This window comes from Henckelia pumila, chromosome 4, assembly GCF_033568475.1.
Source record: "Henckelia pumila isolate YLH828 chromosome 4, ASM3356847v2, whole genome shotgun sequence".
Classification (NCBI taxonomy): domain Eukaryota; kingdom Viridiplantae; phylum Streptophyta; class Magnoliopsida; order Lamiales; family Gesneriaceae; genus Henckelia; species Henckelia pumila.
This window is the reverse complement of record NC_133123.1, coordinates 30,517,768-30,534,725: the sequence shown is the minus strand read 5'-3', so window position 1 is coordinate 30,534,725 and position 16,958 is coordinate 30,517,768. Positions and strand designations below refer to the sequence as shown.

At 33.2% G+C, this 16,958-nt stretch overlaps 3 protein-coding genes and 1 pseudogene across 4 annotated transcripts; 3 read left to right on the top strand and 1 right to left on the bottom strand.

The window, feature by feature from the left end:
- Positions 1-50: 50 nt before the first annotated feature.
- Positions 51-745, bottom strand: LOC140864257 (uncharacterized). Its single transcript, XM_073268316.1, has one exon. It carries the CDS (start codon positions 623-625, stop codon positions 185-187), a length of 441 nt encoding a protein of 146 aa, XP_073124417.1. The 5' UTR covers positions 626-745; the 3' UTR covers positions 51-184.
- A 1,185-nt stretch (positions 746-1,930) lies between these two features.
- LOC140864575 (NASP-related protein sim3) lies at positions 1,931-5,110 on the top strand. 2 transcript variants are annotated; one of them, XM_073268842.1, is made up of 6 exons: positions 1,931-2,319; positions 2,432-2,679; positions 3,513-3,701; positions 3,802-3,892; positions 4,050-4,326; positions 4,400-5,110. In XM_073268842.1, the coding sequence occupies exons 1-6, from the start codon at positions 2,033-2,035 to the stop codon at positions 4,727-4,729; spliced, it is 1,422 nt and encodes a 473-aa protein (XP_073124943.1). In that variant the 5' UTR covers positions 1,931-2,032; the 3' UTR covers positions 4,730-5,110. The 2 variants fall into 2 exon arrangements, with proteins under 2 accessions (XP_073124943.1, XP_073124942.1); XM_073268841.1 differs by having other exon boundaries at positions 1,932-2,319; positions 3,510-3,701.
- A 3,746-nt stretch (positions 5,111-8,856) lies between these two features.
- On the top strand, positions 8,857-11,306 carry LOC140863943 (BTB/POZ domain-containing protein At5g66560-like). Its single transcript, XM_073267750.1, has 4 exons — positions 8,857-8,989; positions 9,094-9,163; positions 9,268-10,566; positions 10,657-11,306. The coding sequence occupies exons 1-4, from the start codon at positions 8,943-8,945 to the stop codon at positions 11,203-11,205; spliced, it is 1,965 nt and encodes a 654-aa protein (XP_073123851.1). The 5' UTR covers positions 8,857-8,942; the 3' UTR covers positions 11,206-11,306.
- A 2,709-nt stretch (positions 11,307-14,015) lies between these two features.
- On the top strand, positions 14,016-15,696 carry LOC140860769 (oxygen-evolving enhancer protein 1, chloroplastic-like; annotated as a pseudogene).
- The last annotated feature ends 1,262 nt before the right edge of the window (positions 15,697-16,958 follow it).

The window sequence follows — 16,958 nt, the reverse complement described above, 5'->3', positions numbered from 1 at the left end:
TGGAAGTTGGGCACATTATTCAAGTGAAGAAAATTGGGCAGAACACAAAGTGCAGATAAATTCTTACATAAATTTCCAAGGAATCCAGAATATTACAGTAAAATTTCACATTTATAGGCAAAACTAATAAATGTAAATACAATCACAACATGAAGAATAATAAAACACGCGACTTTCTTATTACTCACGCTTTCTTAGCTTCCGGCCCCAAAATAGCGTTCACAATAGAAGAAGCGATCACAACTCCGAGAAGCTCCGCCACAGCCACCGCTCCGGCCTGCGCCAGATTGCTGGTCCTCACGGCCTCCTCGATCTCCTTCTCCGCAATCTCTACTTCCTTCTCCGCGACTTCAATCTCCTTCTCCGCGGCCTCAAACCCTTCCTTCACTATCTGCTCCGCCTCCTCCTCCACCTTACGAAGGCCTTTCCGGAGCCCGAACAGCGGTATATCCTGAGCTCTGGCGGGCATCTCCAACGCCGTCAGCGCAGTGGTGGCGGTGAACAGAAGCAAGCACTGCCTCCGGGACGGAAGCGACACCTGCGCATGCTGGCTAACGTGCGCCTTCTGGGGAGTGGGGTGCGCGGGGGGGATTTGTGCGGCGGCGAGCGAACTTGTGGAGGCCATGGATTTCGTCTCCCGATAGCGTAGTGACTCTCAATTCAGCTCAAGGAATACCAGTTATTCAGTGGTCGTAATTTAGCGGGATTTAGAGAGTGAAAAGACCAAAATGCCCACCATAACTCCAGCCAATATATGTTCCCAATCTCGCATTTTCATGTTTATATGTAAATCTTCTTTATTAAGATTATTTAAATTTTATACTAATATTAATCTATATTATTATAATAATATATATAAATATTTATATTAATAATATTAATTTTTTAATATTAATTATTAGTATTATGATTTATTTATTATCTCGCATTTCCATGTTTATATGTAAATCTTCTTTATATTTATATTATTTAAATTTTAAACTAATATTAAAATATATAATTATAATAATATATATATACAAATAATTATATTAATAATATTAATTTTTTAATATTAATTATTAGTATTATGATTTATTTATTATTATTATTATTTATAAAAGTATCAATAAAAAAATATTATTATTAATTTATTATAAAAATGTTATTACTACTTAATATTATTTTGAAAATAATAAATAATATTATTTATTTATTATAAATATTAAAAAATAATATTATAATTGTATCTTATTATTATAATAAAATAATAATATTATTATAAATATATAAATTTAAATTAATTAAACTATATAATGATAATTTTATAAACATTAATACATCACAATAATCATAATAATAAAAAGCGTATGAATAACTATTATTTTGATATATGTAGTTAGAATATTATTTTTTTATTAAAAATAATTTCATTTAATTACTTCTCCAATTCAACTGGTACCAATATTTTATTCCAAAATTGATTTCATTTCTATTTTATTTTTTTCCAACGAACCAATAATGCCCTAAGGTTTATAATAACATCATGAACAAGAAGGTTTGCCAATTTTCCGAACATGAACGTGTAAATTTTATTAAAAAACTTCAAATAAATATTATAAATTATACGTAAAGTTTAATAAAAATAATCTAAAATTTAATTATTTATTAATTAGATTAATTTATTTAACTGAATTTTTAAAAAAATCGAATCGATTTAACCGATACTTTCTAAAATTAAAATCGAATTTCCAAATTAATAATTAATAAATAATAAAGGAACCAAATTTACTAACAAATTGGGCCGGGCCATAAATTTTTTGTACTAATTGCAAAGTAAAGATTAATCAATTACTCAAATTCGGAGTTGGGCCGCTCTCCACAATTTGAGCGCAAAAGCTCTATTTGAATCAAATATTTAAATGTCGTCGTTTTGTCGAGGTTGCGCTTTTATTACGAGGCTTTCGGTTTCAATTTTGCGCGGTGAGGGTTTCTCATTTCTTCCATTTCAAACACACAAAGGAGCGAAAGGGTTTTCCAAATTTTCCCAACCATGGCGGGAGAAGCCGCGAATTCTTCGGCACAGGGTCCTGCGGCTGACACAAACCTCAATTCCGTGGAAGCTACCATCGAGTCGGGAGTCGATTTCGGCGGCGCCGAATCCACTTGCAATAACGACAACAATGTGAGCAACGGAGAAGGCTCGGTTGTTGTGTCTGGTGTTGAGTACGAGAAATCGCTGGAATTTGCGGAGGAGTTGATGGTGCGTGGCTCTAATGCCGTTAAGGAACGTGATTATGCTGAAGCTACTGATTGCTTCAGTCGTGCCCTAGAAATCAGGTGAGCAGAGCCCAAAGACTTATCGTGTCATTTCACATTTCCTTTTGGTAGTTCTTGTGCCAGAAATTCTTGTGTGTGATAAAATTGATTATGATATTGAAAATGCATTCAGGGTTGCGCGTTTCGGTGAACTCGCTCCTGAATGTGTCAATGCTTACTATAAGTACGGATGCGCACTTTTGGGTAAAGCTCAAGAGGAGGCTGATCCATTGGGTTCTATGCCGAAAAATGAGGGGGTCTCTCAGGAAGATTGTGATAAAGATGGTTCTGTGAAAAGTTATGTTAATGGTGAATCTTCTGCTACCTCAGTTTCTACTATTGAACAAGAAGGAAGCACCAATGGTCTGGATGAAGTTACAGGTGGAATTTAGTGTCTAATTCATCTATATTCACCGATTATTGGAATGGTCATTTAATGAATAATGAGTGGGTAAACTTAAAAAAAGTATATGCTAGTGTGTGCGTGCGCTATTGAAGTTGGGAAAAGACTTACTTCTGGATCATTAAATTTTCTCAACAGTTTTTCCTTCCTCTGATTTCTGAGTGCTGCTATGATTTAAATGGCGATTTTATTGATCATGGGCTGGTGAACTTAAAAGTTAAAAGTTCATGGTAGCATGTGTGTGCGCTTGAAGATGGGGAGAGGAATACTTTTTTTTATCATTATGACCCATCTGATTTTATACGTGCTTCATTGCTTAAATAATGTTACGCATGAAAAACTTCATGATTATCCTCTTATGAAGGAAATTCAATGTGTATATACATTTATTTTAAAATTATGCATGGGATGGGGGTTGCGTTGATGAGAACCCATGACCTCTCCATCCATGGGGGAGTCTGCTGCCATTCCAACTGATTGGTGGATAGTAGAAACCGAAATTTTCAGACAGGTTTATGCAGTGCTTTCAGTTGCTCAAATACCAGTTATACCAATTGAGTGATCCATCTTTTCAGATTTCTTTGTTTAACTTCTTGGGGAGGGTGGATATGTATAATTTGTTAAAGATGCAGTTATTTGGGAATATGAGGAATTATTTAGAGCGGGTGTGTGTGTAATCTGTTAAGGATGCAGTTATATAGGATTTTGAGGAATTATGTATATGTGGTGTACCTTTTTTTCTGCAACATTTGTTTCAAGCACGCAATGCATTTTTGTTTGTGGTTTTCTTATTTCTAATTAACAATAGAAGAGAAAAATGAAGAAGGAGAAGATGAAAGTGATGCTGAAGACCTAGCTGATGGTGATGAGGAAGAATCTGACCTGGATTTGGCATGGAAGATGCTAGATGTTTCTCGGGCAATTGTTGAGAAGCACTCTGGGGACACTATGGAAAAGGTGGATATCTTGTCTGCCTTAGCAGAAGTAGCTTTGGAAAGAGGTTTGCAATTTGTTTCGGAGATTGTTATCATGACTATATCTAAATAGCTTGGTTATGTGGTCATTTTTTACTCATTATGGAAACTTTCTGCTTTGTCCAGAGGATATTGAAACTTCACTTAGTGACTACTTGAAATCCCTATCCATTTTGGAGCGCCTGGTTGAATCTGACAGTCGACTTATCGCTGAGTTGTATCCTTTAAAAAGTTGAACATTATAGTACGAAAGTATTTTTTGCGAGTTTGAGGGCTTATGATGGATTAGCATCAGTTGCGTTACCGCGGTTTCAAAATAATGTTTTACACATGTCAAAATTGGTTCCAGAAGATTTCTTAACATGAGAACCTAGAAATTTTAGGATATGCCTGTGTTTGGAAATTGGTTCTAAACCTGCAGAAGCTGTTCCATATTGCCAGAAGGCTATTTCAGTTTGCAAGTCTAGACTGCAGCGACTTACAGATGAAGTAAAGATCTGTCAAGAAGCTGCTGCAAAGACACCGGCTGCCTCTGAATCAAGAGAACTTAATCCACCACCTTCTGATGCATCCCAGTCAGTTGATCTCCTGGCTGTCAAAGAATCTGAGATTGACACACTGACTGGCCTGTGTGATGAACTAGAAAAGAAGGTAAGCTTTTAATCAAATATTGACAATTCTTGGAGCATCTTTGCCATTGTATTTACTTGTTTCCATATCGCAGCTAGAAGATCTTCAGCAGCTTGCTTTAAACCCAACATCTATCCTCTCAGACATCTTAGGGATAATATCTGCAAAAGCAAAGGCTAGTGAGAAAAGTGCAGTTTCAGTAGCAATGAACTCTTCTCAGATGGGTACAGCCAACACTGTTGGAATTACCGAGTCTCCAACTGTTTCCACTGCTCATTCAAATAACACTTCTGTTGTTACGCATCTGGGTGTCGTTGGAAGAGGTGTCAAGCGAGTGGTCACGAGCTCAACCACTGAGTCTGGACCAACTAAGAAGCCTTCAATTGATCCATCATCAAATAATAGTGATGGCAGTGCCTCTTGAACCTTCAGGGCTGACCAAGTTGATATAATGGTCACCGCACCGCTAATGACTTTCAAATTTACAAGTTTTTATTGTTGTTTGCTTTCTCTATCAACATTAAGGTTGAGATATAACCTCGTACTTTCTTGTATAACCATAGTCTCCGTTCTACTAGTTGTACCGACACAGCGTCCAATAGTGACTTATGTTTGTACCTTTTGCTTATGGTGGTGTACTTTGTACAAGTTTTTGTACAACTCTACTTCACACCATCCAGAAGATCAGTAGTCGCAATTTCCCGTTATGGTTTATTGAATTGCCATTGGCCAAACGCGAAAATAGTAACCTGTTTATCTTTTATTAGTTCCTTCCAATATAAAAAGAATTGTTTGCCATAGTAAACCTGTTTTTGTGTGCTCGCGATAATATTTGTGTTAGTATTTGCAAGGATAATTTTTATATTTTAATACAGAATGTTGTTTGTTACTACCTTATAATTATATTCTTCTATTTTTTTATTGTTGATTTCTTGTTATAATTGAAAGTTATTAGAGCTTTAAATAGCGTATTATAGTGTACCTTTTTAGGTTGATAGAATTATCTTGATTTTTAATTTATCTCTCAATATATAAAGAATCTCTCCCTTAGACATTATTTTTTCATTTGTCGAAATTATCTTTATGTGATATAAATATTACGCTTTTATTTTTATTTGTTTTTTTTTAATTTCGATATTTCAAATTTTCATATTTTTCTCAACTAAACATTATAGATAAGATCAATTGATAAATAAATTTTAAATTTATTTTTACATTATTTTATAAATGAAAAAAATAAATTTAAATATTATCAAATAAATAATATTTCTACATAACAAATATATTATATGATTTTATACACACGCAATACGTGTGTGCGATTATGCTAGTTATTATTATTATAACATATATATGATGTTGAAAAAAATTTATGAGAAGTTTACTGATATACAAATGTATTCCATCCTATCCGAATTTGATGCAAAGAAAAAACTACTTCAATTTTATCCGAATTTGAATTATTATATATTACTTCTAATCCAAAAATATTATAAAACATAAAATTTAAAATCATTGCAGTTATCTTAGTTTGATATTATCTAATTACATTTTTTAAAATCTCAAAAAATAAAATAAAGCTTTTTATTTTTTTTAAAGGGAGCAGTTAGTGATTTACATTCCAGTCTGATTTATTTTTATTTTTTCTTTTCTATGAATTATTGGATGTTGGGTTTTTTTAAATATGCATTTATTATAACCAATTTTTTTTTGTAGAATTTAAGGAATATGTGACAACATATGTGAGTGATTTCGTGGTTGAGTTAAGAAGGAACATGATGTAGGTAGTTAGTTTGGATTCGTTGGTGGCTGCGTAACATCGTTCGATAATCAATTTCTGATGAAAAGTCGCAAACTTTCATGTTACACCAACTTTTGTTTTATCTTCTTTTGGATTCACGTTCCCTAAAATGTTCTCAACCATGTAACATATTGTTCGATCGATGCTGACTTCAGGACACTGTCCTGAAACCAAATTAAACGGTTCGAATCATCATTGCATGTCAAAGAGATCCGGGCCGTCCATATCCCATCCAGGCACTATCCGGATGGGGTAGCATCGACCGGATCGTAACATACATCTATGTTTCATAATTAGTTGTACTTTTCTTGTAGTTATACTTGTTACATTTATTTTTTTATTTGTCTTATAAGAACATATTTATATTTAACAATATCGCGTCAATTCTTTTTTCTAATATTCTCTATTTAATTTGGGGTATGTAATTAATAAGTATTGCGAAAAAAAAAACCTATTTATATAAGCACTCATTAAACAAAACAAAATTGAAAAAGTTTCTGTATAATTGATATTTTCAATGAATTTATTAACAGCGTGAAGAAAAAAAATTATATAATTGAGATTAAAGTAGTATATAAAGAAAAAACCCATAAATTATTATATATGAACTAAATTGAAGAAAAGGGTCGATTATGTATATTCACTGATATAACTAGAATATCGTCTTATGTTTTAATACAATATGTTCAATTAATCATGCGATGGCTCTATTTAACTATAATATGTTAAATTAATCATCTGATAACTCTATTTATTTTTATTTTTATTCAAATGTTCGATTAAATATGTTTAATTAAAATATAAGAAGCATCAGTTCATGTACCGTATGGACCGGCACATATATAAAATGGATAATATGATTATATGACACAATCTTTTTTTTTCTTTATATAAATATTTTGGCTGGATGATATGTGCACCAAAAGTGGGTGTGTAAATTGAGGTTGAGCATACATTTCACCTTGTGCAGGGTGCCAACTTTATTATAATAATAATTATATAAACTTTCTCACGGGGGTTTGCGCTCTCTTTCACTCTCTTTTTCCCGTTATTACTACATATTTATAGCCGTAATAATTACACTTTACTCAGCATCATGTTATTTTATGCTCATGCTAGTACAAAATTTAATTTTATTAAATTAATATGATATAATTAGTTCATATATAAGATCAATGGATTTCGGACACAAATTGTAAAATAATGGCAAAAGTATAACTATGTCGGCTTATAAAAAAATACTTAGGAAAACTGCAATATCATCATTTTTTGTTTTCTGATTTTTTAGAGTCTATATCGTCAAATTTAAGGTCTAATCTGATTTTTTTGGGGTGTCATTTTAGTTTCTTTGTATGACACTAATGTGATGTCATGCCACGCAGTTCTAAGTCAAAATGTTAAAAATTAAAAGAATAAGATTTAAATTTAAAAATATCGAAATTATAAGTAAACAAATATATATCCCTGAAAAGTTCAGTTGTGAATCCATGTTAAGATGTGGGGGGCAAACATCTGCAACTGCAAAGATATAGTGAGATTCCATGTTGCTTAAATTTTTTTTAAAAAAATTTAAAGTGTCCTGTGGGAGTGGGAGATTAAATCAGAGACAGGCTGGAAGAGAGTTAATATTGAAATTTAATGTGCATTTAAGGAAGTGTACGGTGGGTAGATATGTTGTAATTAATGCCAAGAATCGAGATTCGATGCTCAACAAGTGTCATTCACGCTAATACATGTGAGCTTCAGTCCCTAAATCAATCAACAAAATAAATATTAGAAAAATCAAACAATTCCCTCCATTTAATTGTTGAATATTTTGATTTTGGGGTTTTTTTTTTTTTTTTTCTAATTTCCCAAAAAAATAAGACTTGAATTTGGTTCATGGGGTGTATGTGACAAACCTAACTTCACATGCACAGATATATCGTGTTGAGGTGAGTGTTCTAATTTAATAAGAGACATATTATAGGAGGGAGGTGTAGTTATGTTTCATACCCGAGATTTTTTTTAAAAAAATTTTAGATCTTGTTGATAGATATTATTGGTATTTCATTCGACTACAAAAACATTGAACTATTAAGTGGCATCACTGCAATAGTTTTATGTCCAACCTCAAAAGCAAAATGGACTGTTTATTGGTCAATTTGACCAGTGAGTAATGAACACGAGGTTTTGATGAGTTAATGCTCATGAGTATACTAATCATGAATCTTTTATGGCCTAAAATAACCTAAAAAGAACACTAAAGATACCTAACAACTCAGATGATCATGATCATAATTACAGCAAAAAAAAGTTTCTTTCTTCATTTTGAAACCCAAAAAATGCTTCTTATAAAGTTGAAATAATTCAAAATCCCACTTTATATCTCAAAATCCAACCAACCCTTTTTTCAAGCTTCTTTCCCATTCACTCCACAGTTCAGACATATAGAAGTACAGGAGAAGAGGGAAGATTCTGGTATATTAATTTGATTCAAATAAAAGGCCCCCCCCCCCCCCCCCCCCCCCCCCCCCCCCCCCCCACACCAAAAAAAAAAGAGGAAAAAAGAAGACCAATCAATCCAAATTCGAAACCAATTATCTTTGAACTTTAATAATTTACCTTTCTCGATTTCTGCTCAGAGCCACATTTGTCTGTTCCAAAGTTTCTTGAATTTGTTCCTCCATTTCTCCATTGCAAGCACAAACAAGGGAAAACTTCCCCCCTTTTAGTTTTCCACAAACATAATCATTCCACAAGACCCAGAAACTCAGAAAGTGAAGCTCATTTTTGGTACTCATTGCACACGTAGTCAAATCGAATCCCTTTAGCTCTGCATGATTCTTGCTTGAATATGTTGAAGCCCGCATCAGAAAAACCCAGTTCCAAAGGGCAGGCATGGTGAGCTCAAACTCCCACATGACTCTGAACTCAGATTTCTTTCTTTATTTCCTTTTTGGCTTCCCAAATCTTGCTTCTTGAATCTCTGTGCGTTGGAATTGCAGGTTTTGCACAACAGGGTTGCCGAGTGACGTCATAATCGAAGTTGCTGACATGGCCTTTCATCTTCACAAGGTCCATTTTCCTCAAATACCACAGAAGTGGTGTCATATGTTGAGAACTTTTACTGATATTCTTGTTCTCTTATGCCTAAACTCTGGATGAACCAATTTTTTCAGTTCCCTCTGATGTCAAAAAGTAGGAAACTTCACGAGCTGATAACTGAAGAAGAGAAAAACCAATCAAGAATCACAAAAGTCCAAAACCCAGATGAATCCAACAAGGAAATTGACAACGACAATCAAGAAGATCAAGACATTGAAGAGGACGAGGAGGAGTGTCACATCACCTTCCCAGATTTTCCGGGGGGTTCGGAATCTTTCGAGAACGCCGCGAAATTCTGTTACGGCGTGAAAGTAGATCTCTCAGCCACCAACGCCGCCGCCCTCCGATGTGCCGCGGAGTACTTGCAGATGAGCGAAGAGTTCTCGGCAGACAATCTCATTTCCAGAACTGATGTTTTCCTGTCCCAATCTGTGTTCAAGAACATCAGACATTCTGTAAAAACGCTGTCCTTATGCGAGAAGCTGTTACCGATGGCGGAAGATCTCGGCATTGTTTGGGGATGTATAGAGGCCATTGCCACCAAAGCCGCCGCCGTAGACCCTTCGCTGTTCGGCTGGCCGGTGAGTGATGAAACTGTAAGCAACATAGGTGTGCATGAAGCTAGAGGGAGTGCGAGATTCAGTAAAGGAGGAGCAGCAGCAGGTGGTGGGGATTCATGGTTAGATGAGCTATGGCTTTTGAATCTTCCGACTCTCAAGCGGTTGATTTTCGCCATGAAAAATTTGAATTCGAGCTCGGAAATTATAGAGAGCTGTTTGATTTCCTACGCGAAAAAGTACATTCCCGGAATCTCGCGCACAGCGAAGAAGCCATCGTCGTCTTCTAGGGTTCCAACAGAGAATGAACAGAGAGAGCTTCTAGAGACGATTGTTTCACAATTTCCTGTAGATAAAACCTCGCACTCGAATCTATCGTCAAAATCGACGAAATTTTTGTTCGGATTGCTGCGAACTGCGTATATTTTGAATGCTTCGGAGGTTTGTAGATCAACACTGGAGAAGAAAATCGGATCTCAATTGGAGCACGCCACCTTGGATGACTTGCTAATTCCCAGCTACTCGTACTTGAATGAAACGTTGTACGATGTGGATTGTGTGGAAAAGATTTTGAGATATTTTCTTCAAGGAATTGCAGAGAGATCGGTAAATATAATAGGTAGCGAAGATGAGAGCGGTAATCTCAGATCGGCGGCGTTAATTCTGGTGGGAAAGTTGCTCGACGGTTACCTATCGGAAGTTGCTTCCGACTCTAATTTGAAGCCGGATAAATTCTACGACCTCGCCGTTGCGCTGCCGGATCACGCCAGAATCTTCGACGACGGACTTTATAGAGCCGTCGATGTTTATCTCAAGGTAAAAAATAATAATAATAATTCAAATTCAAATTAATAACCGAAATCACGAATTTCAATACTCAATTCAATGTTTAACGAATTTATGCAGGCTCATCCATGGCTATCAGAAGCTGAGAGGGAGAAGATTTGCGGTGTGCTGGATTGCCAGAAACTCACTCTAGAGGCGTGCACTCACGCAGCTCAAAACGAGCGTCTGCCGCTTAGGGCGGTGGTTCAGGTGCTGTTCTTCGAGCAGCTTCAGCTCCGCCATGCCATCGCAGGGACAAATTATATCGCCGCCGAGTCTCGGCCGTCTAGCGAGAGCGGAGGAAGAGTGGAGGACGACGCTGCGGCGTCGGCGGCGATCACGCCGGAGGAGAGGCGGACGTGGAGAGCGGCGGTGAAGGAGAACCAGGTGCTGCGGGTGCGCATGGATAGCATGCGGACTCGGGTGCACGAGCTGGAGCGGGAGTACTGCACCATGAAAAAGACGATCGAGAAAATAGAGGAGGTGAACCCAAGCAGACACGTGGAGAGAGGCGGTTGGCTGTCGAAACTCGGGTGCAAATTTAAGACGCAAGTGTGCGATTCACATGAACGGGCGGTTGCCGAGACGAGGAAAGGCCGCAGCCACCGCCCTCCCGCCCGCCGTGAATAATTGATTCTAATTTCTTCGTTTGTTTAATTTGTGTAAATAGTTGTTATTCATTTCTTAATATCTTGTTCTGTATGAAATATTATATGGCTTTTTTTTTTTTTTTTTGAGTAAAATGTATTTTGGTACACGAACTATTGATAAAATATCATATTGGTACACGAACTATTGAAAATGACTTAATTGGTACATGATCCAATTAAAAGGTCAATTTTACCCTTAATATGAATTAATATTATATTTATTAATTTTAAAAGAGTAAAATGTATTTTGGTACACGAACTATTGGTAAAATGTCATATTGATACACAAACTATTAAAAATGGCTTAATTGTTACATGATCCAATTAAAAGTTCAATTTTACTCTTAATAGGAATTAATATTATATTGATTAATTTTAAAATATCGTATTTATTTAAAAATTAATTATATATATAATGATAAACAATTGTTAAGTCAAATTATTCAACAAATATTATAATATATTGATATGATAAAAATATATATCATTGAAGTCTGTTGATCTTGTGTTTAAATGATTGAAACAAACATAATCACCATTTTAGTTTTTCAAAATTTAGTGTAAAAATTTTCAACATTAAAGATTAGATCATGAAAAAACAAATATTACAGAAAAAATCTCACTCATTGTCTCAATTTACGTAGTTTTAATAAACCCAAAATTTTGTTACTCGATTTAATAATTTGTAATTTTATATTTTTTTTACTCGCACTTAAATTAAATATAAATAAATAAATATTTATTTAATTATATTTTATCGTTATTAAATATATTTTAGTCTTGCATATGATTTATTTATTGAGTTTGTGATTTTATTATTATATAATTTATATCAATTTTTTTTAATGGATAATTATTTACATAGATAGCAAAAAATACCATTTTATTTTATATTATTAATATTTTAAAAATATAAATAATTTATTAATGAGTAAAATATAAATATATTATAAAAATATTAAGATACTTATTTTTTATTATTTTTAAATTAATATAAATTTTAATTTAAAATAAATAAAAATTAATTTAAAAAATAAAATGTACACTTAGTTGAATTTATTATAAAAAATAATTGAACTTAAAATCAATTACTAAAGGATAAATTAACCTTTTTTAGTTAAATCATGTATCAATTAAATCATTCTCTTATAGTTCGTGTACCAAATTGACATTTACATATAGTTCGTGTATCAAATTGAATTTTACTCAATTAATTTTTAAATAAATATGATATTTTAAAATTAATAAATATAATATTAATTTCTATTAAGGGTAAAATTGACCTTTTAATTGGATCATGTTTCAATTAAGTCATTTTCAATAGTTCGTGTACCAATATGACATTTTACCAATAGTTCGTGTACCAAAATAGATTTTACTCTATTTTTTATATATATTATATTATGGTTAATTTTAAGTGCATATATATTGATGTACTTCAATTTGTACTATTAACCTTAAAAAAGACTGCGGCCTTTTTATTTTCTAATTGTAAAATTTTAAAAACAAAATACTATTTATCAACTCATAAAAAGATCCTGTTTTAATTAGTGGGGTTTTTATTATTATTATTAATAAACCACTCAAACACGTACCGCATGAGATCAAAACTATCATCTAAAGTATTGAGAATTTATCTATTTATTTATTTTAGAACTCAGACGATGGATAAATTAAATATGATTAACAGAAAATAAATATCGGGAGATGATCCGCCCAAAGAGCAACACTATTTAATTTGTTGGTGGATCAACATTAATAGAAGGAATATGTACCGAATAGTAAATTATTGATTATTTGTCGCAAATTTATTACTGATATTAATTATGTAACTCAAATATTTTAAACCGAAAATAGTTCAAATACCACATTCTGATTGTTTTATCCCACAAAAACAAATATTCCATTAACTAAAAAAAAAAATCAGATTCCACTATCCAACGGTGGGTAGCGAAACAATTGACTAGTATTATGTGATATATTGCATCCTCAGTCATCGAACAACGTAAGTTTTCAAGTATTTTCTCATGTTTAAGGTAATATAAGTTTTTGTTTGTATGTTTTTTTTTTTTTCCAAATGAGAAGATTGATATACGAGAGGACAAACAAATAAGTAAGAGTAGTTTATTATAAATTATATTTGGTATAAATTTGGAATCTAGCTAGTGTAGTCAAGGTCACCCGCGGCTTTTAAGAAAGTGGGAATGAAATGCTTTTACAGTTCGAAAGGCGTTTTGCATGGCCAAGTACCTGCATGGTCCATAAATCGGAAGGGTCGATGTTATCTCATTCGAACAGTGGGTCGATGCTATTTTATTTGGGCACTGTCCGGACCCGGATGGAAATCGGATGACCTGGATCTCTTTGCAAATCATGAAGCCAGGCTTCGATCTCTACATATTTCAAGGAAATTCGTATGTTATTTTTTGAAAACGAACGAATCTTTTTTAAGTTTCCGCTTTACATTTTTGAAGTCCTAACGTGACTTTATCATTTTAATTTTTCATATTACGATTTGTTCGGAATAATTAATCGTGAATTGAAAAGCCGGAAAACTACAATATATTCTATATATTTGATTATATATTGCAATTTTGGTTTTTTTTTTTTTTTTTTTATGTTTCAAAATTTCATTTCTATTTTGTTTTTTAAAAAATTCACTTCTAATAATATATAATAATTCAATTTCATCGGTGTTGGCGCGTGGCAACGAGAGACATATATAGAGATCGACCAGACGACCACGACATCGACTCCTCGATTTGGGCGGTGGACCTTAGGCATCTGGCAATGGAGAGACAAAACGAGGGGAAGTATAAATGTATAATTTATTAGGAAATTATGGGGATTTATTTAACTAAATAACCCTTGTTTGATCATGATTTGGAAATATAACCTTCTCAATTTTTTTTTTTTGTTTTGTTTTTGCATTTCCTTTGTATTTGAAGGTCATTTTGTAAATTTTTTTTGAAGGAAGGTCATAAATCAAAAAATTTCGTTGACCAAGATCATTTTTCAAACTCTCTCGAAATTACGGTTCCTTCTTACGTGTACTTTAAAAAAAATTTATAAGTAAAATAAAATTTAAAATATGTGTTTGGATAATATTTTTATAAAATTTTTTGAATTTTTTTTTAAAAGTACTCTCTAAGTATAATTTTTTTAAAAAACAATTGAGAGTTGTTTTTGGAATGAAACTATGAAAGATAATTATGAATAACATTATTTTGAAATGTTAAAACATTTTAATAGAATAATTATCCAAACCCATATTTATTCTTAAAACAAATTTTAAAATATTTCATAAGTTTTTTTAAAAAAACACTTTTATAAAAACGTTTTATAAGTATTTATTCAAACAAAAATTATATTTTTAGAAAAAAAACCATAAATTAAAAAAAACAGATCATTTTGTTTTTATATAACCCGGATTTAAAGTAACACTTCTAAGACCTTAGTAGCTAATTAAGAAAGTTGGAATGACACAAGACCGGTGACATGTTTATCATTGTGCATTAGCAAGATTAATGATACTTAAGTGAAATCATTAATTAATGAGTTACGTACCATGCATTCGAAAATTTTGGACGTTTTGAAAATGGATATTCACAGTAAATTTTTATGAAAGTACTGATGCACACGAGTTCATGAAATATAAATATCAGAAATTCTCAAATAGTAAGCACAAAAAATTGTAACTGGAGAAACACAACCCATGCAAGGTTTCATGCATATTCACATCATGTATGATGTATCTCTATTTAAAATTAATTCCTAGTACAAAAACTTATAATATCCCGGCCCTCTGATTCATACTATACTACAGGGAAGTAACGCTGAAGGAGGGGTGTCGACGGCTTCGCCTTTGCGTGGGGCACATACGATCAAAGCTAAGAAACCATGCTTGGAGCCAACATCATTCACAGGTGAAGGCAGAGGGTGTAAACAAGAATGCTCCATTAGAGTTGCAAAAGACTAAGCTAAGCTCCTTGCTCGTTTAAGCTACTCTCTCGATGAGATTGAGGGACCATTTCCATTTGGCATTTGAGGTATCTTCGGATGGCAGCTAGCACATATATATGTATAAAGTTTGAGGAGAAAGAATATGGCATAGATTATGCTGCCATGACAAGTACAGCTTCTAGCTAGCTAGGTGGCGAACGAGTGCCATTCCTCTTCACTATATTTATTAATAAGCAGCTTTGTAGCATGCATGATCAGGAAAACCAGATGGTTAATCTTAGTGGAGTATTAATTCTAGAGGTTCATATTCCTTTCTTGATCCAAAGGGAAGAAGTGGATCTACCGGTTATGACAACGCGCGGTAGCGTTGCCTGCTGGAGGAAGAGGCGACGAATTAACTGGCGGAAAGATCAGATTAATTAAGTGTAACCAAGCCGAGACTGATTTGGGATTAAAGGCCCCAAAAGATGTTAAAATCCAAGGCATCTGGTATACACATGCAGCTTGAGAAAGAGAGCTATTTAACATGTATATATCATTAATTAATTGTACTCAATCTTGGTTTGAGTTTGTGGTAATATATGCAAAAGGATGTTTTAACATCAAATTTTGACCTGCTGAATCATTGTATTCCGTTTGAACTAAATGAGAAGGATATGTTCCCTAGCATCTCATTTGAGAAATATATATGCTGATATTATCACATTCCACGATACTATATATATCAAGATTTGACATGTTATATATGAAAGTAGAAACAGTAATTTCAACATTCTTAATATTTGCACAATCGGTCACAAATATGTAATCTTTAATGCATTACCAAAACCATGAATATTCTCTCTACTCCAGTTCAAGCTCGAGCAAGCAGGAATCGCTGCATGCGTCGGCATTGCGTTAGGCATAGTCTTGTTCGACCCTCACGAGAGAGCTTTTTTCTGGAAGACCACAAGCAATGATAACAGGAACAAAACCATGTACAAACCACCAAAAACTCCCTAGGCACCACTCAAATACGTACTTGCATTTGCCTGCATATATACATAAGCGAAGCCCGAATCCGAGTTATATATTGCATCATGACAGCATGGTCATGAATTTCTTTAGCCTTCACTAAATCCCCTGTGCACAGATTTTGACAGCTAGCTGCTAAAATAACAAACTTGTCTGGACCAAAAAATAGAGCGCTACGGCGGCGCCGGAACATTATAAATATACTGGTATGAACCAAAAAAAGCGGCCGGAAAAGTTACATGTTGGTTCTCGACTCTTCAATTGTTAATCGGAAAAATTATGGACCATTTAAATCTTGCAAACAAAAAACTTGAACAACGGTCTCAAATCAATCCCTATGCCCATAGGCAATAACAATTTGTAGTAAGAAAGTTTTTCTTTTGAAAATAAGAGAGCGAGCTTTCATAAAAATAATTTGCATGTACGTATAAATTGTTCAATATATATATATATACATAATTGACTAATATTATACATTCAGACACCGTTCTATTCACCATATTACTAATATATGTATAACTCATCACATCTCATCCCACGTTTTTCTCATCATATTATTTATCTATATATTAACTATTTATTTTACATTAATCAAATCATTAATTATTTATCTCACATCAATCAAATCATTGAATTCAAATTACTATATTACCCTTTATAAATAATATAATTTTTATTTTATTTATTGTTAAAAGGACAAAATAGTCATTTAACATTTTTATATAAAATTTAATCAATCAAATCAAATAAACCATA

Coding starts and splice junctions, on each gene's coding strand:
- LOC140864575 (XM_073268841.1), top strand. CDS start 2,033: ATGGCGGGAGAAGCCGCGAATTCTTCGGCACAGGGTCCTGCGGCTGAC. Junction 2,680..3,509: donor TGGTCTGGATGAAGTTACAG/GTGGAATTTAGT, acceptor AATTAACAATAG/AAGAGAAAAATGAAGAAGGA. Junction 4,327..4,399: donor GTGATGAACTAGAAAAGAAG/GTAAGCTTTTAA, acceptor TCCATATCGCAG/CTAGAAGATCTTCAGCAGCT.
- LOC140863943 (XM_073267750.1), top strand. CDS start 8,943: ATGTTGAAGCCCGCATCAGAAAAACCCAGTTCCAAAGGGCAGGCATG. Junction 9,164..9,267: donor TGGCCTTTCATCTTCACAAG/GTCCATTTTCCT, acceptor CAATTTTTTCAG/TTCCCTCTGATGTCAAAAAG. Junction 10,567..10,656: donor CCGTCGATGTTTATCTCAAG/GTAAAAAATAAT, acceptor GAATTTATGCAG/GCTCATCCATGGCTATCAGA.
- LOC140864257 (XM_073268316.1), bottom strand. CDS start 625: ATGGCCTCCACAAGTTCGCTCGCCGCCGCACAAATCCCCCCCGCGCAC.